Genomic DNA, 24893 nt, shown 5'->3' with positions numbered 1-24893 from the left:
GTGCTGCCCTCTGGAAAGGGACTGTGGCATACAATGGAACCTCCTATTTTGGAATCTCCTGATAGGAGCGTGTGCTGTAGCACAGATCCTCAAATGACATGTGCTGGGATCTAGAGTTTCCCTACAGATTTTTTTCTTAATTTCTTCTGCTACTTTACTTTGTAGAAACAGCAAACAGAACCTGGCTGGCCTGCTGGAGCTGAGCTCAGTAGTGCCCTTGCTAAGGATGCTAGCAGACTCAGGGAAAGAAAGCAGTCTATCTCTAAAGACTGATTTGGGCACTTCCTCTGCAATACTTGGATGGAAGGCAAGAAGATGATCCATGAGAAACAGATCACCAGGCTGGAGAACTAGCACAGACCTGTTCCATTGCCTTATTTCAGTGGCTGAGCTAACCCAGGCAGTCAGAAGCAGTAGGCCTGCAAAGAAAGAATGAAGTGGGAGGATGAGGACAAGAGACTCGGCGATTTGGGGTGCATCTGCAGGGATGAAACAAAGAGATAATGGGAGTTTGAGCCAAAGGGCTGACAGGGTCAGGAAGATCCTTTGAACAATTTCCTGTTATGAGTTCTGTGAAAGCTCGTAGCTGCTCAGCAGTAATCCTGCATCAGGTGAGTCAGGGTGAACCCGCACATGGGGGCAGGGGAGCAGTGCCTTCAGTCTTTAGAAAGCAAGAGGTGCTTACTTGCACGGTGCCTTGTACTTGCTATGGTATTTGTGGAGCTACAGAAAGGGATTAAAGTACAGTGCTGACTTGAGTCGCAAGGAAATATCTGGAGGCATCTTAAGTTACTGGGTGCGTTAAGTGACACTGAATGGTTACAGTGTCAGAAAAGCAGCCTGCGCCGGGATGTCTGCAGTGGGGTATGTGTGTGCTTGTGCTGCAGCCAGCATCTATTCCGATAGCAAAGCTGCTAGGCAGATACACAGGCTTCCTTACAAAGTGGTTGCAAGACTGGGATACGTTCTTACGTTTCCTTTCTATAGAAATACCTAATGAAGAAAATGCTATTTTGTTTTACATTCACACTTAAACCAAGCAAAAAGACACTCACAACCATTGTGCACTAACATCAGCCTAATTCAGTTTGTTAACATTGCTTAGACTGAGGTGGTCAGCTCTGCAGTCAACTTCAGGGACTTTACTCCCATTTATTAAAAGTTAGCAATGTGGTTTTGCAGTCTGCAGGTTTTCTGTGCTGTCTCCTCTTTACTCTTTCATGTGGGGCTAATAGATTGCATATTCACTTGATGCCATGATTTATTGGGAAATGACTTTTTGCAAACTTTACGCTTCACAGGAATTCTTGGCAGAAGATGAAAGCCAGTAAATTACATTGTCATGTTCAGTGACAAGTTTAATAAATAAAACATTGTTTCTGTTACCCAGAAGACAAACACTGGTGCAGAAATCATTAGTGATGGTGGAAAAAGGTCAAGATGAATAGCCTGTTCCCAGAAAGCCTTGGTGCTGGTCCACCCTGCTTGTCTGTTTGTGGGACAGATGAGAGACTTGCACTGGGCTTTACGTCACACCTGTGGATGTGCTAGCAGGAGTGAAGTGCCTCTAGCTGAGACACAGCCCCAGGCAGTGTAAATTGGCTGCAGAATGTGCTCCAGGAGCTGCTGAATTCCTGCTTCTACAGCAAAGAGAGTTACAGTCCAGTGGCCTGCCCCAAACTGTCAGGGTTGTTAGGTTTTCCTCAGTCGGTGTAAAATAGTTTGACAGATAGTTGTTCCATGAGACTGAGCTTCTTAGTAAGGTAGTGTAATGAGCTGTGGTTTGTTTTGAAACTGCTGGATGGAAATGCTTTCAGTGTGCTGTAATTCAGTTGGTAATTGTTTCTGAGGTTGGGCAAGGATGTTGGGTAGTGCCCTGTGAGCACTGGGCAGCTCTCACCTGATCTGGATGTAAGAGTGATGAAGTCAAAACACAGAGGTTGAGTCAAAGGACGCTTGAAAGCATCAGCTCAAAGGTAAAGCAGCAAGGATTTGGGAAGAGGCTTCCTGCAAGCTTTGAGAAGATCACTGAGCATGACTGCAGGAGGAGACCTCTTGGGTAGTTGCTCCTATATGTCCAGTGCTGCTCTTTCTATCCAGAACTTGCCTTAGTTGTGCTGTCAGCCTGAAATAGTGTTAAGTATCCAATGTCATTAGTGTGCTGGTGGCAATGAAACTTAAGCTGCCTCATTCTGCTCTCCTTCCCGTGGATTATTTTAGTTCCTATGCAAGCCTTTGGAGCAGATGTCTAAGTTACTATCTCCTGCAGAAGGTCTGTAAAGAAGAGGTGCCTTGTGAGTGCCTGTCTTTGAGGTTTGGGTCTATTCAGTTCATAGACCACAGTTCATGGACCACAGAACAAAAGCTGGTCAGGGTCATCCTCTCACTTTTTTGACAAGCATGCAGGTGATTTTTGTCAGTGCATACAACACCTAGACCTGAGTTTGCAGAACAAGCTTAAATGAGTTTTCATTCATTAACCAGTGCTGTGTTTTCATGGCTTGCTCAGCTGTTTTAAAGGGGAGAGCAGAGGAGAATGAAGGAACTATGTTCTGCAGGAGAACATCTCTGAGAAGGATTCACTGGTATGATGTGTAGAGTTGCTCTGTAAGTACAGGTTACACAGTAACTCAAGTCCAGCACTTTCAGCTGAAATCTTACAATCCATCACTTCTTGCTTTTGTTTTAGTCTTCAATCCTCATTTCACGTCTGTGGAATGAGCATTCTCAGCAGCTGGTCTGTCTTGTTTGATCTTGACCACAGCACTAATGTAACAGCAAATTGAGCTAAATGTTACTAAAGATATGTGATGGCCGTAATTGTTTGGGAAGATAAAAGCCTCTGGATCCCATCCTAACCAGAGCAGTCCAAGAGAAGGAGTCTGTCTGCATCAGCATCATGATCAAAGGTTATTAAAGGAACTATTCTTTATTACTATCCTTGATGTAATGGATCTTCAGCTTTTACTACACGTGATTGTTTCTTAAATGTGCAGTCAGACCTTCTCCCACTGGTGTGCCGTGCTGCTGGAAGCCGTGATTTATAACAGTATTACAAGTGGCTTTAGATAGGATCTGCCAGAAGAGGGTTAATAGTCAAGGGAAAAATTACAAAGGAAAACAGATTGCAAGGGGTGTGTGCAGCTGATGGAAGCATCACGAATGCAGGGATTCATAGATTGGATGAAGTTATTCCCCTTCCCATCTAATATCCTAAAAAGTGAATGCTGACAGCCTGTTGTGCTGGGAGCCGGCAGGGAATCCTGCGCTTAACACACGGCTGTGCTTCTCATTACTCAGGGTTACAATAATTCAAGCCTTTGCTAAAGCTTCTAGCAGTAATACTATCCTATTGTGTAATTTGAAAGAGGAGGCTTCTGCCTTTTGAGCTCGAGAAGTTGGCAAGGAGTAAAATGACGAGGAGGATGGGAAGCCGCGTATCTGTTTCAATTAAAGAAATGTAGTGTTTAGTGCCACAAAGCTGAAACATTAGTCAGACATTCCTGTTGGGAGAACTGGCAGGAAATAATATGATTTACAATCTGGGGTATGTCTGCAACATAAAAGGAAGAGAAAAAGTCATTTGCTGGTTGTGTACTTCTGGTCCTGGATTAATTTACGGAGGTATTTTGCTTGTAAGCCGACCAGCGATCAAAGCGCTCTGATGCGTGATTGCTTCAAATTGCCTAAGTTAAGCAAATATTCTATTTTCGGTGTCCCTTTGGGTTTTTATCTTTTATTTCAGCTCTCTGGAAACTGAGATGCCAGCTTGTGCTTGAAGTTTGGTAACTTTTCCCATTCCAGGCTGGAGCAAATCTGTGTATGAGGAGCTTGCAGACCTCCAGGTCATCACCAGGGGCCTGGCAGCTACGCCACTTCAGAGCCAAGCCAGAGTGTTCAGCTGGTAAACATGGGCAGCACTGCACAAATAATGAATGTTTTTACACGTGGTGTGTTTTTTTTACCTTAATCATAACTTGTGAAGGCATTTTTAGGTCATCTAGTTCTTCTCAACTTGCATAGAGACTGGAGACGGCATGGGTCAGTGTGGCACAGCTACACCTGGTGTGGATGGGCATTATGATGGCTTCCAGTTGGAAAGATTTGCTGGCCCAAGTGCCTTATTTCCCAGAACAGGCTGAAATAGGGAGAAGCGCCCAGTGCAGCAGCACTTGGCTGCCCCAGCTGGTCTCTCTTAGTTCAGGAGCAAGCACAAGGCAGTGCTAATATTGAAAGACAACACAGAAGTGAAACCAGTCTGGTTTTCTTTTTGAAGAAAATGCTGAATTCTGTTTGTGCTCAGTAGCAACATAGGCAAATGAGCAGGAGCCGTCCAAACACAGCTGTGGGGGCCAAGGAATTCAGTCTGCAGTGTTGTGTGGTATGTGGTGGTCAGCCTTTGAAATGAGCCTTTTAAAGCCTGGAGGGTGGGTTGAATCTCAGGTAGCTGGCAATGGAGAGTTGAGAAAACCTAGGAAGGCAGCCTGTGACTTTCTGTAAGTGTACATAGTGACTTCCTTACTCTGTGCAGCTTACATCTGCTTTCATGCTAGCTGCCTACACATGTAAGGTCAGAGGAGTTCCTTGCCCTTTAATAACAATGACCTTAACCTGCCCCTCTTTCAGACATTGGAACATGAAAACAAAATAGTTTACTACACAATCAACAAACCCTCCTCAAAACAATCAAACAACACTGTAGTAACTTCCTGGGTTCTTTCTTTGTGGCTTCTGTACTGAAGGACGTCTGTCCATCCTCAGCCTTCAAATACTGCTGCTTACAACATGAACAGAAGAGATAAACGTGCATAGCCATACCTTTGTGCAACTATACTCTTAGATAACTGAATTTTTTTTTTCAGCCTCAGTGAGGTGACCAGAGACTTGTGGCTGTTTTGAAAGGGTTTCTGTCTTTGCTATGCTTGGTGTATTTGCTAGAGATTGCAGAGAAGAGCAGAATGCAGGCGAAGGAAGCTAAACAACTACTCCTGTAGATATATTCATAACGTTTTGCCCTGCAGTGGTATCATGGGAGCAGTATAGCAGATGCTTAAGTGGAGATTGTAGATAGCCAGATATCTTAGAGGAAACTTATTAAGGAGCTTTCATCTCAGTTAATATTTTCAGTCTTTGAGATTCCTATGATCTCTTAAATCCTTCAGTGACTTGAGCTGTAATAAAACTTCATTTAGAATTTGTCTGAACTCCCTACTCCTCCACGGGAGCTCTGTGCTGGATGAAACAGTGGGATGGGGGAAAGCAGGCTGGCATCAAGTAAACACTAAGCTCATTAAGTCCTGCAGCCTCAAAGCGCTTGGCTTCAAGTCCAGGCTGAGAGACGGCTGTCTGATCACCTCACCAAGCTGGGGATAAGCCTCTCCATGGCTGAAGGCAGGAATTCTGCAGTGTTTCGTCTAGAGGTCTGTGAAGAAACTGTCTCTTCAATATGCAATTTAATGACAGCGTTACGCAAGTGGAGATCTAGAAACAGTGAGGTTAGAGTGGAGAGTTGAATGGGCTCAGTCGCCTGTAATGAGGTGAGGTGTAGTCTGAGTTCTCAAAGAACACTTTTCTCTTGCATAGTTTGTGGGGTTTGTGGGGTTTCCTATTAAAATGCCCCTGTCAGAATCACAGAACGATGTGTTCCTGGGAGTGTTCGTTCTTCTGTACAATCAGGAAATGTGTGCTGCTGGATTTGGCACCTTAGATGTGATTCCTCTTAAATATCTACAGCTGTTCCATATAGCTGGGGCAGAGATTGGAACCAAAGGATGTGTGTGACTGCAGGCCTGATTCCTAAAAACCTCACTTCCCCAGCACAGAGAGCCAGGAGCATTTGCTCCTGGTAGAATTACCCATTCCCTTCTGAAATAGGGCATAACGAGTGCATCCAGCACCCAAACGTATGGCTGTGCTGTTGTGTGCTTTGTATTGCCTACTTGTTTGGGCCAGCATAGATTTGTGCTGGGTTAGTCACCATATAGCCACAGACTTAGGCACAGAGATACCTCAGAACCTGCCTTTATTTCAGTGCTTTGAGGGATCTGCAGGCAAGCCATTTAAATATTATTTAAATACTCTGCAAGAAGGCTGGAATCCTGCTGTTCAGCCTTGCTTCTCCTTCAGGAAAAGATATGCTTCTTGTTGGTGTATGCTTGTATATTTTTGAGCTTTTCTTGGTTGCACGCAGCCATTTGTGCCAGCTGTGGCTGAATGCCTTTAAGAATCTCTGCCTTAAGCAGTCTTGCTCATGTATTTTCACAGCTGTTAATGAATATACTGTTATAAAAATGTCAGTACAAGTTCTTCTGGTTATCCATAAAAGGATTCTGCAACTGCAGAAGATAATCCTTCGCTCAGTGCAGTTTATTTTGAAACTGCCATACTATAAAACACCTTCTCTGAGGTTGCACTTTAATAGTGGTTTTTAACACTATTATTTCCCTAGTTTTTTGTCTATCAAACAATTCCAGCTGGCAGAGCAGGAGAGAGCACTTCCATGAGCGTTCCCACGATCCCCAAGCAGGGAGCACGACCTTGCAACCACATACCAGCTCTCCTTCTGTGATGTAAGAGATAGCAGGAGGTAAAGATAATACTTGGTGTGATAGATCCCCTGCCTGGGCTTGGCTGTTGCAAAGGGGCACTCATAGACCATCTCAGTAATGCCTGAGGGGTGGTTTCAAGAAGTGAGTTTTCCTTTCCCTCTATGTGAAGGAGGGCACGAGATGTTGCTGTCATTGGGGAGCTGGGAGTTTTCTCCCTTCGTTTCTAACAACGCTCATGAGTTATTCCTCAACTCATGCCTGGATTGGTGTTTCATCTTCATCTGATGTGAAACATTTGGCCCCTCCTGAGAAGAGGACTGTTCTTGGTGTGGAAAGTAAGAGGAAAGGAGCAACTGTGCTCATAAGCAGTATTTGGAGGAGCTTCCTATTCTTGAGTGTGTGACCTGCACAGGACAGCTAATGGAGAGCAGCAGCACCAGGGCTGTGGGTTTCTCTGCCTGTTGGTTCTTCTCTCCAGGCTCATTTCTTCTAAGGATTTGCTTGTCACATTATCTAAATGCTTAAAAAGTGTGGGGATTGAATGCATCCTCCTTTTATCACAGCAGGTGACTGCAAGGAGAGCACGAGCTTATGGCAGAGCGGTGAGTTGATGCCTACCTGCCTTTAGAGCTGGAGTGTTCTTCCAAAGGTGATACCCAATAACCTAAGAAATAACTACACAATCTCCCCAAACCGGTCTGTCTGACTTGCTGTCCATACAATATTTACCTTTTGATAATGAACGGGCAGTGCCTTTTTAGATCCGTTTTCATAACGGATGACTGCTAAACTGAGAACCTTCTCAGTTGCCAGGGTTTGGCTTAACTGCACAGAGCCTGACTTCCCACTGCTTCTCCCTGGCATGGGGGCTGCTACTTGAATCCTGTGGTAATGCAACTGCTTCAGTTTTGAAGCCTTTAAATACATCTTAGAGCTTGGTTGAATGTGGGAGGGGAAAATTAAATTTAAGCTTGTTGTATATGGGCGGCTAGAAGTAGAGAAACAAAAAGGGAGTGGAAGAAGCAGTGAAAACAAGCTTGCTGTGCTTCAGGATGGTGATGTGCTGATGAAAGGAATGTGCTGTTGAGTTTACAGGGAAGTGACTCTCACCCTCGGTGAGAAGGAGAGCAAAAGGTTGTGCTGGGAAGTTAGTTCCGCTCGTCGGGTGTCTGTGATAATGTCTGTTGCAGATTTTCCAACTCTGAAATGGTGTGGAATTGGTTGGGAGGCTAACTGTAATAAACCCCATTGGAGCGTGTTGCTGTGGTTTCTCAAGAGAATTAAAGCTGTTGATTCCTTAGATACAGGCAGCTTTTGGTTTGTCTTTTGGAATAAGAAGGAAATAATGGATCATACTTTGTGCATGTTTCACTTTGTTTTTTGGTAAAGCTGAAGGAGGGGGAGAGAGAGAGAGATCTGTCAGAACAGAATTTGCCTTGGGTACTGATTGTCTTGAGCTGAATGACACAACACGAATGAGGAAGTGCTAAAATTGTTTCAGGAGAAGGAACTTTCAGTTCCCTTACCCAGATTAATGTTGAGATAGCATGGAAAAACATTGCATTGAATGCTTCCTTAAGTGTAGGAGGCTGCTTGGTGTCTTAAATTGATGGCATTGCACCAGCTTAAGCCATGCCCTTTGAACTGGGCTCTAGAACACTTCTTGTGATACCAAGTGAGTAATCAGTGATCAAATGGTTCCAAACAGTATTTTATCGAAATGTTTTGATGTAAAACGTTCTGCAGATTAGAATTGCTGTGTCTTTCCCCATTGGGAGGATTGACAAGCACTACAGTTCTCCTTCACATGACTTTGTGCTTATCTGTGCATACTGTGACAGAGGGATGTTCTTGTTTCTGCAGAGTGACCAGCAGCTGGATTGTGCCTTGGATTTGATGAGGCGTCTGCCTCCGCAGCAGATAGAGAAGAATCTCAGTGACCTCATTGACTTGGTGAGTACTGCATGCTCCAACCAAATAATGACAGAGTCCTGGGTGTGACAGTTCTGGTATGTAAGAACATTTCCTGAGGCATCTCCAGGTATGGTGATCTGCAGTTCTCTCCTCTTGTTTTGGCATGGTTGAGGAACTGCCCAAACAACACCAGGAATCTAAGTGTTTGTTCTGGGCAGACCAGCAGGTACTGCTGCATGTGCATGGAGATGCTTTTGGGTGAAGGATCATCAGCACCTTTCTCGATGAAGTCATCAACAGTTTGTAGGCTGCTTTTTATTAAAAATAACTGAAGAGTTCATAAAAGTGGGGTGTATGCCCTCGTACATGAGCATTCTCTCCAGATTAGCTACTTTCTAGTCTGTAGTTTGATGCAGGACTTTTACCATAGATGCAGCAGATGTGCAATGACATGTGCTTCAGAGACCTTACTGAAACAAAATATTGCAGGACTAGAGCACTGCAGTTCTGGAGAATGCCCAGATCTATTTATACATTATGACATACCAGGTATTCTGCAGTCCAGTGAGTATCAAGAAAGAATCCTTGCCAACTACTTTGTGCTGGTACCTGTTTTCTGCTTGCCCGTGCAATGTTCATTATCCTTCCATAAATTGGTAGCAAAGTAACTTAAGTCTTAAACAGTACACACATTCCCATTCTCAGTTGCATAAGGTTGAGTTGTGCATTCTGTGAAGTGATATGGTATGCATTTGGGTTTATAATAGGCTTGTTAGTGTCAGCTGTCCCTGAAAACTGTGCCACAGTTGCCTCTAGAGCAAGCTAAAGTATTACTAAATGCAAATGTAATCTGTATAGAACCAACTGTACAGGAAGCTGGGAAGACTTTTTTCCACTGTCCACTCTGAATATATGATTTATGCTTAACAGTTTTCTGACTTGAGCTTCCAGACTTTTGCAGACAGGGATATTGAGTTTGGAATGGAGCTGTAAGACCTTTGAATTAAGACTTTCCTCCTATCTTCCTGTGAGAATTGCAGCCCTTTCCTTTGGTAGATCTGAATCTTGTGCGTGACTCTCAGACAAGGTTTGTCAGCCACTTTAAAAACCTGATGGTTCTGCATATAGCATCTGCTTGAACCGGTACCTCTTAATTAATCTGCTTAAATAGCATCCAAGCTGTTTGCCATCTTCATGTGCAGAAGAGTGGCTGCTTAACAGGGAAAATCTTAGCTGAGGAGTCTGTTCCTGAGTGGTGTTGCAGCTGGTGTTGGTGAGCTTGGAGGAGTCCTATGGTAAAAGAGCTCTGGCTGACTGAAATTTATCAAACTCTATTTAAATATTGCATTTGGTTACATAAGCCTAAGTATTGGTAAGAAAGCTGTGTGGGTCAGGGAAAGAAATCATTCCCTCCAGGAAGGGATTATTTCTCTTTCTTGAAACCATCTAGTAATTGTCTACATCTGTGCCACCAAAACTCTTGGCAGCTTAAGGCATCATTCTTGTGGCTGTTTCTGGAGGTAGGACACAATAACTAAATCCTGGCTTGGTCTGGTATGATACACTAGGTTTTCTGATGAAAGGTGGAGGAAAGAGTGGATATCAGGGTTTGAGCAACTCCAAGGACCATCCAGAACAATGAGTTGTTTGGGGAGCTATGGTAAGCCTAACTGTGTAATTGGTATGAGGTTTTTCTAATGATTCAGAAAATTGCTAGTTACTTCTCAATGTTGGAATTACTTTTGGATGGTGCTCATTAGTGCTCTACATGCTTTCCATCAGCAGCACGCTCTGGGGGCTTCTTTTCATATTGGAAACAGACCAGTTTGAAACATGCTTATGAGGATGGGATCTGTATGATTCCCTCACTAGTTCCTGCAGTCCCTTCTGTGGGGTGGAGATGACATAACGTGTTAAAACCAGTATGATTTATCTATTAGTGAGACAGCTGTAAACCTCTTCTGCAGCCCACTCTCAGCCTGACCTCCACAAGACAGAAGCCTACAATACTTAGATAAGAGCAATATATGCACTGCCACCTTGAAAGAGTTCCAAAACCATCATGAGCCAGCCTCTAGCAAATAGTTTTTTGGCCTTTCTTGGCAAGTTTCATCCAAACCTTTACAGCTGATGATTTTTATTCTGTTTGCTTTACCATTACCAGACAATAACCTCCTTGATGTAAAAGGTCAGGTCCTAAATGCGTGACGAGCACGAGCAGGTTCATTAAGTTTGTGATAGAATTATAAAAGATGGCACCTTGACTTCTGCTTCCTTTGTATTTGGTTTCCTTGCTTCATTACACTTCCATGCTGGAGTAGACTTGGAGCAGAGACCTGAGTCTTGTTTTTTTTAACTCTCCTGTGGGAAGTATAGGTTATTCCTTGGTCTACTTGCAGTTCAACTTTCCATCTTTTGATAGGAGTTGATCTGCAGAATGATGCATAGCTACTGTTTTGATGCTTATATGAACCTGTTGAAAGACATGGATGGTGACTTAAACGTGTCTTTGTATGCAAAGTGTTTCCAAAACAAATCCAGGAAGAAAGTAACATCTATTTCCTAGGCTTGTCATGCTGCTGGGAAGAATAGCTGTGCTAAATTTCCTCCTTCAGGTCCCTATTATTCTATACCCAAAGCTCTGCTTTTTAATAGAGGAGCATTTTGGTGCCAGGAAGTGTATGGAGTATGTTCAAGGCTGTCCATTACTGCCCCCAAGCGTCAAGCTGACTAGACAAGGGGTCCAAACTTGAACATGAAGTAAAAGGCTGGGGGAAAGAATAGGATTTTTGGGTCACTGGCCCTCATCAGACCAGACACTTTTCATTCATTAGCAAAACTGTTTGTGGTTTGCCCTTTTACCACATCTGTTGCTGCTTTTTCAGACTGCAGAGTCCTCAATTAGAGTTCATTAGAGACCTTGTCAATCACAGGACTCAGGAGCCCTGCCTGAAAGAAGCTGTGCAGGGTGCTGGTGATGTGCCTTGGCATGGAATGCACTGCCTTGGAGTTCAATTAGCTGTTATTTGTAAAATAGACTACTTGGAGGCTGTCAGAATGTGCAAGAGGACTTCTAAATCACTAGCAAATGTTTAGTGCAAGCATATGCCTTTTTAAGGGCAACTTGTTTAAATTAAAGTATTTTTCTGTGTAATGCCTCTGGAAAATTGTATGAGGGAAGCCTTGGAGCCCATACCTGTCAGCTAAGTGTGGGATGTAAAGCAGCATGCATGAAAAGGGCATGAAGTGACTGCACTACTCATGCAAATCGCACTTTCTGGCACCAGTAAGGAGGCTGCTAGTGCTGTTAAATGGCTTATACTGACAGATCGGACCCATTTTGGGGAGTTTCCCTCCTGCTTCCTTACTCTGGAGGTGACAGCTGTGCAGTAAGTCAGTCCTCACATACTTTCAGCTGTGGTGTTTCCAAAAGAAACAGCACAGAAGACATCAGCTTTCAGGTGGAGATGTTGTGGAGGACCTCAGCTGAGGAGCATACAGCAGGTAGGTGAGCAGTGGCTGAGTCCCACCTTCCTGACACCTTTCCCATCACAGGATGGAGGAGGGGTTGGCTGTGCTCATGGGCCACATGCACAGATAAGGAGTCTGCAACAGGGATGTCTTGGTGACTTTGGCTTCAAGTAGAGAAGTTGATGTGCCCTCTGTGTTGGTAAAAGTTAAGCAGGTTCCTCTGCAAGTGAGAATTTCCTGCAGAGTGTTTAATTTGGATGTTTGCCTGTGGGTGCATGTATAAATTAAATGAAAAAATCCAGCTGACTCAGAAGAATCAGATGGCTGGCATGAAGGTGAGCATGGAGAATTGTCCTTATAAAACTTGATTGCAGAGTGGACAGGCAGACTTGCCATGACAGGGCTTGCTCACAGCCGTGACTTTCTTTGTCTCTCTCCACAGTAAAACTGGTATTCAACTTATCCTATTTTTATTCAGTGTTAAATGTGAAGGCCTTCTTGTTGTAAAAACTCAAGTTCTTGTTGCCATGGAAGAAACAAAGCTCAAGTTCTTCTATCTATAAATCAATTGCTAACTTTGTGGTGTTTGTTTTTTTTCCCAAGGGTCATTTGCAGTTACAATTTTGAGAGTGACCATCTTTGCTTGATGTTTCTCATCTCAGGAGAATGCTTTATTATTTTAGTAGCATGTGTTACTATCCAAAAAGTCCCAGAGTGATGAATTTATGCTTCTATAAACTTCAGATGTTGAAATATTTGAACAATATTCATGAGCTTGCTTCACATAGCTTGTGTGCTTCCAGGCAAGCCTCAGATCTGCTTGTATGCCTTCAGTAACAGAAAATACATTAAGCTTGAGAATTTATCCTCTGGAAAACTGCACAGACCATAAAGAACATGAGAATGTGACTGGAGCTTTATGTATTTGGAGTCCAAAAGCCTGAGCAATCTGCAGTACTGAGAAGAAAGATAAAATAATTGAGTGCAGATGGCTAGCTGAACAACTAGTGGTGGTGGAGGATTTTTTTCTTTCCTTTTAATGAAAATTAAAATAAAATTCAGACTTAGAGTGGAGGCAGAAGGGCACTGACCAACTGGAGCTGGGGTTTTGCCCTGCTGCTGGTCCTCAGCTTGCTGAACGGCGTGGTGGGCTCCAGGCTGGCAGCAGCCAGTTGGCTGAAGAAAGGGGCTCTGGCTCTGGGTGAATTGATGGTGGGTGAGAGCCAGCTTTCCATTTGGTGAGTAGCTGTAAGCAGGAGCTATTCCAGCTAGAAAAGATTCCCTCTGGATACCTTGATGGCAACTGGACATCGCACTACATCTAAATTGTCAATGGAACACTTGGCATAGAGCTTGTGACCTCCCCATGCATGAGACCATGCATTTCTGTTTCACTTCTGGCTTCAATTTCACCTAAGTCTTTTTCTTTTTAAGCCTAAACTGTACCTTTTTTTTCTTCCAGGCTCTTGCCATTGCACTGCTGCTGTTAACAAACCCTTGAATTGCCTGTTTAAATCTCTTCCTAAAGGAACGTAGGGAGGGGAATTGTTTGATGAGCTTGAATCCTAATTAGAAAACTATCCAAGTTCTTTTAAAGGTAGTGGGGAAAGTTAGGCTATAGAAACATCAAGAGGAAGGACTGGAGAGAGTATGTATGCCTCTGCCTTTCCCATAGCTGTCACTGGGTATCTCCACCACCAGCTGGATGCACAGCCAGGACTTCCCAAGATATTGATATGCTGTGACGGCTCATGGGACTCAGGGCTGGTAATGGGATACAGAAGCCTTCACCTGCAGGTCACTAGTCAAAATGTGGGGCATCTCGTTGTGCCTGCCAGATGGCTAGCTTTTGTTTCTCAGTAGGCTGTGTAATGCTGAATTCCGCCCTGGTTGTCACCTTTCAGAGAGTTCAGATGCACTTCCTTGAGCTAAGCTGAAAATGTCAGTAATTAATTTCTGCCATGACATCACTAACTAGGCGAACCTAGGGCTGCAGCCTAATTACCTTTTGCCAGAAAAGCAAATTGCTTTTTATTTCACTTCTGCAAATTCTTGCAATGCTGGACTTCAGTGCAGATACTCGAGTAAAGCTGAGCTGTTTCCAATATCAATTACATCTGGCCTTGAACACGAAAGTCCATTTAAGTGTCATTTAATAAACAAAGCTTAAGGAATGTGTGGCCCTTGGACATCTGATGGATCAAATTAAGGTTTAGCAATGTGTGGATTTGTGGGAGTGACTTTACTGGTGGTTTTAGGCCCAAGATGAGTGGAGCCAGGCTTCCTTCTAGAGTTTCCACAACATCCGTTATGCCGTGTCTGTGTTCTGCAGGAACAGGAAAATCTGAGGCTGTGGAATGACTCAAATTATAATAACATTTTATTAGATGCTAGCCCAGAGGGGAGGAACCCAGGCTGCAGGGGGGCTCTTGTGCCAAAGCAGTTCTTCTGCAGAAGTGCTGGTGACTTGCATGGGCTCTTCATTGCCATGCAGTGACACTTTGCCCAAGTGACACGTGCAGTGTTTACTGTGTGAGTTGCCTTAAAGAAAAGGCAAATAAAAACCGTGAGTTCACATACACATCTGAAATACTCATTTTCCTGTTTGCGTGCAGGTTTTAATTAAAAACAACTTGTCATGTATGCTTTCAGATACCTGTGTGTTACAGACTCTGAATGAATCAAACAGCAGATGGGTCTGAATGCCTGCACTGCTTATCTTCTGGAGCTCACTCCAACTCCATCTTCCTTCTGATTCCTTAAGGAAAAATGTTTCATCTTTTAATTTTACTGCTTCTAACTTAATTTTCCAGCAACGTGAGGTTCCTGTGGAGGTCAGAACGTACTGACCTCTGCATAAACATGGAAAAAGGTATTTTTAAGCCCAGAACCTCACACTAACAATATTACTGCTTCAATTGCAAATGTGATTCATTTCAGTCAAGGCTGCTGGAAAAAAACAATAACGGTAGTGTGCTTGGGTTGCAGGGCTAGCAAGCCAACCCATTAGCTGTTCTGAATATGTAAGGTGAAGAATTTGATGCAATCCAATGAGCATGATCAAAGCCAAAGTGCAGAATGCATATCCGACATGAAAAGCTGGAATTTACTTCTTTAACCTTTGCTACTCGTTTACTTCAGTCTTTTTAAGAGGCTAATTTAAATGTAAAAACCACCGAAACAGCAGTAATTGTTTTGGTGAGATGTTATTTTACCAACAACTGAGATGAGAAGGAATCATTATTAGGTGAGCTACTGTGAGAAGACTATGGTTTTGTCTTTGGCACGAGTGATTATTTGTCATGATAGCAGTCGACTTAATTAAAACACTGTCCACATACCTGGCTTGCTCTGATGGAGAATATTGTTACACAGGACAACAGAAACCTTGTTCAACATGCAGGAGAGTACGCTTAGCTCACTTTCATTCTGTTTCTCTTTCCTCTGTACTACGCATTCATTATGCATCTCCTTGGGAAAAAAGAAATCCATCCCCCAAGCAGCGCCCTGTTGCACGGTATGTGCTGCTGAATGATGCTGCTATTCAGTTCCAGGCTGAGTCGGGGCCTCCCAAGAGCCCTCTTTTTTCTTTATTGATTTACATTGAGGGTGGTCTCGCTCCGTGGCTGTGCATACGAGCTCCAGAATAGGTCACTGAGCTCTTATTTGTGGAAACATGGGTGTGCCGTGGACTGAATAGAATTAATGATGGCTTTTAGCTCAAGATACAAGGCTAAGATTATATTCTGCACGTGACCTGCCTAAAGTGGGAGAAATGGGTGTCAGAATAAAGATGGGAGCGCACTCTTTGCTTATGAATCAATCCCATCCCTGTACAGGCAACGTTTTCATTGCAGTAACACTTACAGTGGGGTGATGAATCAAATCAACTCTTTGAAAGGGTAGATAACAGCAGGACAAGGGGAAATGGTTTGAAGTTGAAGGAGGGAAGATTTAGGTTGGATGTCAGGGGGAAGCTCTTTCCTATGAGAGTGGTGAGGTGCTGGAATTGCTGCCCAAAGAGGCTGTGGATGCCCTGTCTCTGGAGGTGTTCAAGGCCAGGTTGGATGGGGCCCTGGGCAGCCTGGGCTGGTATTACATGTGGAGGTTGAGTGGCCCTACCTGTGGTGGAGGGGGGGGTTGGAGATTTGTGATCCTTGAGGTCCCTTCTAACCAGGGCTGTTCTGTGAAATCACTGCTTTATGTTTTAGGATTTGGCCTGAGAAGTGGGTTGTTTTAAATGGAAGTTTTAAAACGCTCTTTGAAATGTAAGTCAGAGTTCCCTTTCTGATGACCGTTGAAGACAGATGCACTTACTTGGGCATCCAGTGCCCCTTGGCTTTCCCATTAACACAGTAGAAGCTAATGAGAGAAGTTCACAGTGCTAATGTACTTGCCTGGAACCTGTGAGTGACAGCAGGTCAGTCAGGCTTTTGGGCTGAATTGCCTTCAGTACAGATTTGGAAGTTTTCTCACTAAATATAAGCTGAATTCCATCGGGGTTTAAGTGCACACAAAGTAACTGAAATGCTTCAGGAAGAAAGTTTGGTGCTTGGCTTGGGGAAGGCTTTAAGGAGAGGTGCATATGTAGTGTAAAAGAGCCGCTCAGAGCTCGTATAGCAGTGCTTGTTCAGCCCCAAATATTTTATCGTTGTGCCTTTTAAAAGGGAAAAGGCTTAAATTTGGAAGGAATCAACAAACTTCATGTCGCTGGGGTCTTGAAAGCAGCAGATTACTGTGTTCACATTCCTTTTGCCTTTTAAGTGGCTTCATAACATAGAAGACCAGTGTGCATAAATCTGGTGAATCTCTTCTTATAAAGGAAGTGCAGCAGCTGTTGGAAGTTGATGCAAGAAGTGATACAGAAATTGTCTTAGGGTAGCTATGCAATCTTTGGGTGTTCTTCCAAAAATTAAATTGCATGAGCAGCTCCATCAGCTGAAATAGCTCTGTTCTTCTATGAATGCTATGAATGAAGGAAATTTTCATATGCTTCCAGAGTGGATTGGGGTTTTCTTCCCCATTTCATTCTGAAACAAACTGAAGGAGAAAAGAATATATTGTCTGAAGTCCTCGAGCAAAGAGGGAGTGAGTGGTTAGAAATATGATTGCAACACGGTACTGAATTAGGGTACAGTGTTGTAGTCTGCTAAGTAGATGTACGATGCATTCTCTGCTATTCCTCTAAGACCAACTACAGCTCATACAGGATGAAGAACTGTGCTTATGCACATTTCTGTTACTGAATCACCCAGGGAGGAGTTTAGTTCATCATTACTACATGGAAATGCAATTCATTGTTTTTAAGATGTAATTAATGTGTCAAGGGTTCCTTCTAGTCACTGAGAGCTCATGCTGTCCCAGTAAGCAGTGCAGCAACACCCTCGGCACTCCTGGGATCTCCAGGAGTGGCACATCTTGGTGTTCTGCATGGAATTTTTGGAATTTTAATAATAAATCCTTAATATTACTTTATGAAAACAGGGGTTGTAAACATGGGAAAAAGCCTGCAGCTGTAACAGCACAGGCAGAATCATCCCAGCAACCTCTGAGCACTGCTCAATAACAACCTGACTTTGTTTGGCTGTGTGATTTATTTGGTGGTTTTTTTTTTGTCTTGGGCTGAAAATTCGTGGAGTTCTGTAAGGATTGCATAGAACTTTAAATGGGAATTTGCAGGGTTTTTTTTTTTTCCCCTGATGGGTTTTGGTTGGTGATGTTGGATCTCAGATTTGTCTTTTGCAGATGGGGATGATGCAGTCCTCCCTGTGCGTTTGGGGTCAGTGGGTTTGGAACCACAAGGCTTAGTGCTCCATGTCCCTCTATGGCATCTGAGTGTTGATTGATGCTTTGGTGTCTGAGTGTTGCAGTGATGCTTTAACCAGAGGCCTACCTCTGCTGTGTGTTACTCACTCTTTTCTACCCAAGGGATTCTCTCTTGGTAAAGACTTTAGTGGACAAATCTTTCTTTTCTTTTTTTGAGAAAGTTAGTAAGTAAATAAATGCACCTTAACCGCAGAGGAGGGGAGTTGAGGGGGTTTGCTATGATCCTTGGTGCAGGCATACTGATGCCTGTGTAGGAGATGGGTTTGGTTTTACACGAGCGTGTGTGCATACATGCACATACTTTTATTAACCAGCATGGTAATGGTTGGCCAGCTGCCTGGAAACTGTTCTAAACTGTACCCAGAGTGGGAGCTTGTGAAAAATACATTAGTGCATACGGATGGCGTGTTCTTTTAGCAGCTCTCTGCTTTCCACTCCATTATAAATATTTACCTTGATTCATCAGTCCTCAACAATCACTTTACTGGCCGTCCTTGGCAAGAAGCTGACGTTCAGACTGTGTATATTTAAGCATACTGGACCACACCAGTGGTTAGGTAATTAAATCTGAAATTACTGGAGGTGGGCTGTTAATAACAAAAGCTGTTGTTGGGGATACCGCTCTCTTAATTTTAATCTTATTACCTTCTCTCCCTGTTTTTTTTCCTCCCCAATCCTTCAGGTCCCAAGCCTCTGTGAAGATCTCCTCTCCTCTGTTGATCAGCCATTGAAGATTGCACGAGATAAGGTGGTAGGAAAAGACTATCTATTGTGTGACTACAACAGAGATGGAGACTCGTATAGGTGAGTTCCTATCCCAAGAAAGGAGCTAACTGGTTTATTTTCTATACCGGAGTATTGAAGTCCCTTATCCCTCTTATTTTTATCCAAAAAAGGGAAATTTAAATGATATTAAACTATATTAAACTCATCTCAGTGACGAATTTGGGACTATTTCAAATCCTGTTCTCTTGAGTAAGAGAATACTTCCACTGACTGTGGAAGTAGTCCTTAGCGTTTCCCTGATACAAAAGACACAAACATCTTTATCACCTAACAACTACAGAATGCTTTGCTTTCAGAAAATGTGGTTGTATGGTTGCTAATCTGATGACCTTTGCAGCTCAGGTCCCTGTCTGTCTGTCTCAGGAACAAGATATGTTTTACCCTAGAAACCCCAGGACTTTGTGTGTTTTCTGTACCAAGATTTGTAGTCATTCATTCAAGCCTAAAATCTGATGTCATTATCCCATTAAAGGGCTGACGCTAACGGGTTCCTCTTAGGCTTCCTGTAGCACAGTTCTATCTTTGATGATTGGAACCAATTGGATCTCCAGAACCGTGGTGTGAAATTAAATCACCTCTTGTTGCAAGGTTGTAAAATGTTTGGAATAGCTGACAACAGAGAAAAATGATGATTCAGGCAGCAAGTTTAAATAAAAGAATTATTGGTTTGTACAAAGCAGTGTGGACATGCCAGCTGGGAAAGCTTCTTTCAGTTGTGTTTTCAAGGGGTTGTTCTCATTTTGGATGTGCAATGTCATTAGTTCTCAATGAAAATCTTGGCTCCAGCTTTCAGCGAAGGAAAGGAATCCCTTTTTTCCAAAATAGCTAACTTATTTTGAGAACTGTAGGCAAAGACAATGAAAATATTTGAACAATATGAGCTTTAGATAATTATAATAAATTTCAAAGTGGAAAGGGCTGTAATAATATGATGAGTGTTCAGTGTATTGGCAGCCACTTTGAATGCAGTCTCTCCTTTTATGCTCTTGTTCCATACCTTGCCATTAGGATGATTATATTTCAGCAACCAATGCTTAAAGCTATTTGTTTTCCTTTTTCCATTGCCTGCCTTTTGTTAATGTCTGTACCGTCGGTGCCGTAGTTCCAAATATTTTAATAAAGAATTACAAAGCTTATCCAGAAGCCTTTGTGAATATTGCATCACCTGGCTTTTGCTCTGCTCTCTTAACGAAGGCTGCTACACCATGAAGTAATGAACACCATCCATCTTCTGCCCTGAGTTAACAGCTCAGCCGTTCCACCTCCTCTTCTGGTTCTGATTAGAGGCTTAGCTCCCTTTCTGGTTTGGTGTAATAGCTTATGTTTCTAGTGCTAACAATTGGGACTGCTTTGCAATAAGTGCTTAGCTTTCCTTTGCTTTACGGTGGTGATTTATGTTCATTTGGCCAGAAAGTTTCAAGAATTCTGTTTCAAGGTGGAATTCCAGAAAATACTTTGACTTTTTTTCTCCCTTTGGCTCAGACCATCACTGCAGACACAGGTAAGTTTATGAGGGATTATAATTTAGTTGGTTTTGATCACTTAGAGTTGCAGGAAAGGTACTTAGCTAAACATTTGTCTGTAGATGATTGATACAGAGAATATACTGAGATTCATTTTGCCCTGTCAGTGTGAGGAGCAGACTGCTAATGGTTGTGGAGTTTGACAGTGCATCTGGGTTGTGGCCAACTGTAAATGACAGAGAGCTGTTTTTTAAGTATATCCTCTATTGCAGTGGGCCAAGAGATAAGAAAGTCTCTAAGGTGAAGTGTCTGCTCATGTTCCGAAGGGTACTATCCTAACATTGAAATCTTCTCCAGGCCACCACAAGATGTATGTGCACAGCTGCATCCTTTCTGGCACATGCAAGAGGATGGAGCATACCACAGATGAACTATTTGTTGTGGGTCCTACACGAGATGTTTTCTCCCTGAGGCTGTGATGTGTTTCTCTAAGTCTCTTTGGATCCTTTTTTAGACTGTTGACAGGAGCATCTATCAGCAGAGGCTCAGAAAAATGGAAAAGGCACTTGTTAAACTGTATTGCAGCATGCTGCAATAACTAATAACACTTGCCCCTCCCCATTTCCCAACACCCTATGCTTAATAACTGCATTTGGAAGCCTTTTCTTTAAGGTTAGTTTCTTGCTTGCCTCTGGAATTTACTCATAGAATCACCACGGTTGGAGAAGACCCACGGGATCACCCAGTCCAACCGTCCACCCATCACCAATAGTTCTCATTCTGCTCAGTCTCTTCTCTACTGAATAGATACTGAAATAGTAACAAGGAAGCAGGAGGACTTATTACATAATGAGGTTTCGGAAAAGGTATTTAATTTCTTTGTAGTGAATAGCCATAATGTATTAATTGTTGGCATTAAAGAATGCTGCTCTTTCTCTAAGGCTTTTGGTTCAAGTGTTCTGGATTGAAGTGATTCTCCCTTCTGGAACTGATTGGCCTTAGCTCTGTTTCACAAAGTAAATTCCTTCCTTCAACAGAAAGCAAAAGCCTTTGAAAACCAGGCAGCGTGAACATGTGCATGTGTTGATCCAGTCCGTGCCTGTGTTCAGATAATGTTATTCATACCTCATAAATTCTGAAGTTGTTACTGGGAAGTGGCTCTTGCACTAATGTAATCAATTAGACCAAAATCGAGGAGGAGTGTGTTATACTTCTAAAAGCTTTTGATATTTCTACAAGGGTTTTCAGAACTGCACGCTAGATGAGGAGTCACAAGAAGTGCTGCAGTCACCTGCAGAATGCTATGCCCCCAATTACTGCACACTTTGAACTAAACTGCAGTTTTCTTCTCTTGGAGACTTTGCTAATTGCATTTCTTTTAGTACAAATCCCAAGATTTAAAGGTGTTCTGTGGACAGCTGAGCCTCATATGAATTCTGCAGGAAGCATGGAGCTTCCTCGCTGGGAATTGAGCTTTGTAGGTGATGTTTTTGGTTGATGTTTGTCCATTCTGATGACAACCTCACCCTGTTTCATGGGGCATTGTTCAAGGAATTTAATATCCTAATTGCTGAGCCGCTCACAGTTCACTCCTTGCTTGTATTAAGGAATGTGACTTTCTTTGTGTTGGCATGGATCAGACCACAAAGTACATCCTGGAGTCTCTCTTGGATCTTCATACGTCAGTAGTTTCACATTGCATCATATTATCACACTGCTGCTTATGCGATCAGCCTCTTATGTGTGTATGCTTGCAGGCAATTCTGAATGCTCCTGTAATAAAAGGAAGGTTTGGGGGGATATCAAAAGGCAGTGGAATCCGCACTGTGAAAGCAGACCTTTTCTTTTTTTTTTTCAATATATAGAACTTCAAGGTCTCTGACTTTGTCCATACATTCCCATTTGAAGTATGTTTGATCACTCCATTAAATGGAATCCTTATGGGGAATTTGGTGCCAACAACACTGAAGCCTGTTAACTGAAACAAAAAACATTCTCTTTTAGGGAAATTAGAGGTCTGACTTTTGAAATTTAAGTGCCCTTGTCCATCTGTCTTTCTTCAAATAGCCCTCATTAAAGCTTTTAAATGTGTTGTGAGTACTCTTCCATGGAGGAAAAAAAAAATTATGGGGTTGTGTTATGAATTTCTTTTTAGGTGAAGTTGCTTCTGGCTCCAACTATAATGGGTTGAAAATGCCGCAGTCTGCTTGCTAGAAAGACTCAGTTGCTGGCCTTCCCTTCAGCACCATTCCAACAGCCTGCAAAAGAGATCTGAGCACAGAATCAGGGAATAGCTGGGGTTGGAAGGGATATTCAGTGTCATCTAGTTCCATCTCACCTGCCATGGATGGGGCTGCCACCCACTAGATGATGCCACAGTCTTATTTCTCACCATTTTGGATGCAGAAGCTTCCACCTAGTACACCTCTCAGCTTGTTTTGACCTTGGCAGTCAACTTAGTTAAGAGGTCTTAATGATCTTTGGGCTGTAAATGCAGTCCTGAGTCTAGAAATCCCTATAAATTCATAAATGTTATTACCTATATTTTCCCTGCACTACAAGCTCAGTAGCTCTTTGTCTTACATATTTGCAAGTAAGCATCTGCCTGACTTAAGGAACCAAAGCATGAAGGGGCTGCTGGTCTGATCACAAACCAGTCAGTGTCAGAGGTGGGAAACTGAAGCTTTTCACAAGCATCTGATATTACAAGTTTCATTTATCTCAATCTTGCATCAGTTCATCTTAAAAATCTCCTTTAAATATTCGCAATTACATTTTCTGCAAGTTCCTCTACTTCACACAGTCAGAGAAATCTCATTTTCAGGTGCCATTTTTAATCAGTAACAGAACTGTAATTTGCACTTCATGTGTTCCCACTGTGCCTTCAGCATTGATTCTTTGCTCATCCACCTGGATCTCTTTGGTGTAGGCTGGCTTTTAGCTGCCTGATGGGTGAAGGTGTCCCATTTGGGAATCTTACCTTTTTGGGGATTATTTGCAAATTTCTTCTGGATCTCAGTGGGCTGTTAGGTAAATAAATGTTAGCTGTCTTCTCCAAAGCAAGTGAGTTTTAAGCAACTATTTAAAATGAGAACAACCAGCTGAAAAACATTGCCATGATTGCCATGGGTGGATGTGACATGGTGATTTAGCTTTTCCTGATGTCTCACCTATTTGTTCAGATGTGGTCGGGAGGAGAGGGGTGAAGTGCTGTGAAAGCACAAGGGCAACATGAAACAGGGCCTGTTCTTTGTGCTTTGCATTAAACGTGTCAAAACGAGTTACTTTTCTGAGCAATGAGTACCAAATGGCTACTGAGCAAAAAGCCCTTACGTATGGACCACATTAAGACCTAGCATTAGTCCACTGGAGTATTCTGAAAACTGAGTAGGCAAAAGGTGGAGGTACCTTTTCTTAAAGTAGCAGTGATATATGGAGGTTGGTTATCCCCAGGGGAAATGAAGAGGAGAATGCAAGCCTGCAGAAAGGGAGTTATAAAAGTCTCAAGCAGATGGGCAAAGGGTTCCATTAATCTTTTAATACCAAATCTTTCATTAGGAGCGCAAAATCTCTTCCACACCTGCAGAAGTCATACAATAAAAACTGCAGCTTTACAGACCCTGTTAAACCCTGTGCATTGTTCAACCATTTTCCTACCACTGTGCTAAAAGACAAGTTTATTTGAAAGCAAAAATAGTGGAGGAGAGTTTGGACCTCAATTGTAGACAGCAAAGTTGGCTTAGATATTGTCAGATGCCAAACAAGCTGCACAGTACATTTGCATTTGCATGAAAATCATTTTAAATATGTGATGTGCAACAGCTGGGGCTGTACCTTTGAATGCTTGAGGAGGAGCAGATGCAAACCCAAGTGTAGTTATTTATACAGCAGAAACCCAAAGGATGCTCATCAATGTAGGTCTGACCAGACCCACAACTCTGACCTCTGCAAGTCTCCCTGTTGTCTAACCTTCTGCTTTCCTTGTCTCCCTGGCAGATCACCGTGGAGTAACAAGTATGATCCTCCCCTGGAAGACGGTGCCATGCCATCTGCTCGCCTGCGCAAGCTGGAGGTGGAAGCCAACAATGCCTTTGACCAGTATAGAGACTTGTATGTCAGTTCTACCATACAGAGCCCTCTACTTTCTTTGTTTCCTTCAGCAGGCATGCAATACGTATATTGGTCTGAAATGCAGTGCCTCTGAGGGTGGCATACCTGTGTATAGTGGAGGCAGAAGGGTTGGCAGCAGCTGATCTTCTGCTGGGGAGCATATCGCCTATGATTTCATGTTAGGAAAACATGATCCAATTTGCCAGCTGATGCTAAAGGCAGAAGCTGAAGTGCTTTCTTGGCTCTCTCATCTCTTGAATAGATTAATGGCATCTTTGTCCTGAAATGACTGTGTTCTCTTTGATCTTGACTAAATTCAGTCCTAAAGCATCTGCTTTTTCTGTTCCCTCAAGACGGTACTCAAAATATCTACCGATACAGCAGAAGCTTGCACGTCTTGTCAGATTGCAGGCATTAATTCTGAAGTGTGGCAGTGGTGTGGGGAGTCATGTACTTCTGCAAAGACCATTCTCTGATGGTTGTGTTTCAGGCCTTGTCTTGTTGAAAAGATGTAAAGGGAAGGAACTAGTGGAAATGTGTGAGAGCAGTGTAATTAGGCTGTATCTTTTCAAAGCTGCAGTTGCAGTTTTTCCAGTCAGTTAAGCAGTCTTTCTAAAAGGTGGGAATGCAGTGATCTTGCATTGCGTTCACAGCTGTCTTCTGTATAGCCTGTGGTCCCCAAAGCAGCAATGGGATGGAAACAGTGATGTTAAATCTAAAAAGCAAAGGTGTGGTGGAAGTAAAAGAAACTCCTTTACCAAAGTTGGGACGCTCT

General features: G+C 42.9%; 1 protein-coding gene across 3 annotated transcripts in view; it reads left to right on the top strand.

Moving 5' to 3' along the window:
- The window catches only part of CAPZB (capping actin protein of muscle Z-line beta subunit), a 52867-nt gene that overhangs the window by 5849 nt on the left and 22125 nt on the right, over nt 1-24893 (top strand). For all 3 annotated transcript variants that reach the window (NM_001173529.2, NM_205437.3, XM_015296835.4), the window contains exons 2-4: nt 8412-8501; nt 18442-18563; nt 24005-24118. In NM_001173529.2, coding sequence (NP_001167000.1) covers nt 8412-8501; nt 18442-18563; nt 24005-24118 — 326 coding nt within the window. The remainder of the gene's footprint in view (nt 1-8411; nt 8502-18441; nt 18564-24004; nt 24119-24893) is intronic.

Source organism: Gallus gallus, chromosome 21, assembly GCF_016699485.2.
Source record: "Gallus gallus isolate bGalGal1 chromosome 21, bGalGal1.mat.broiler.GRCg7b, whole genome shotgun sequence".
NCBI lineage: Eukaryota > Metazoa > Chordata > Aves > Galliformes > Phasianidae > Gallus > Gallus gallus.
The sequence above is the reverse complement of the archived record's forward strand: the minus strand, read 5'-3'. Positions and strand labels throughout refer to the sequence as shown.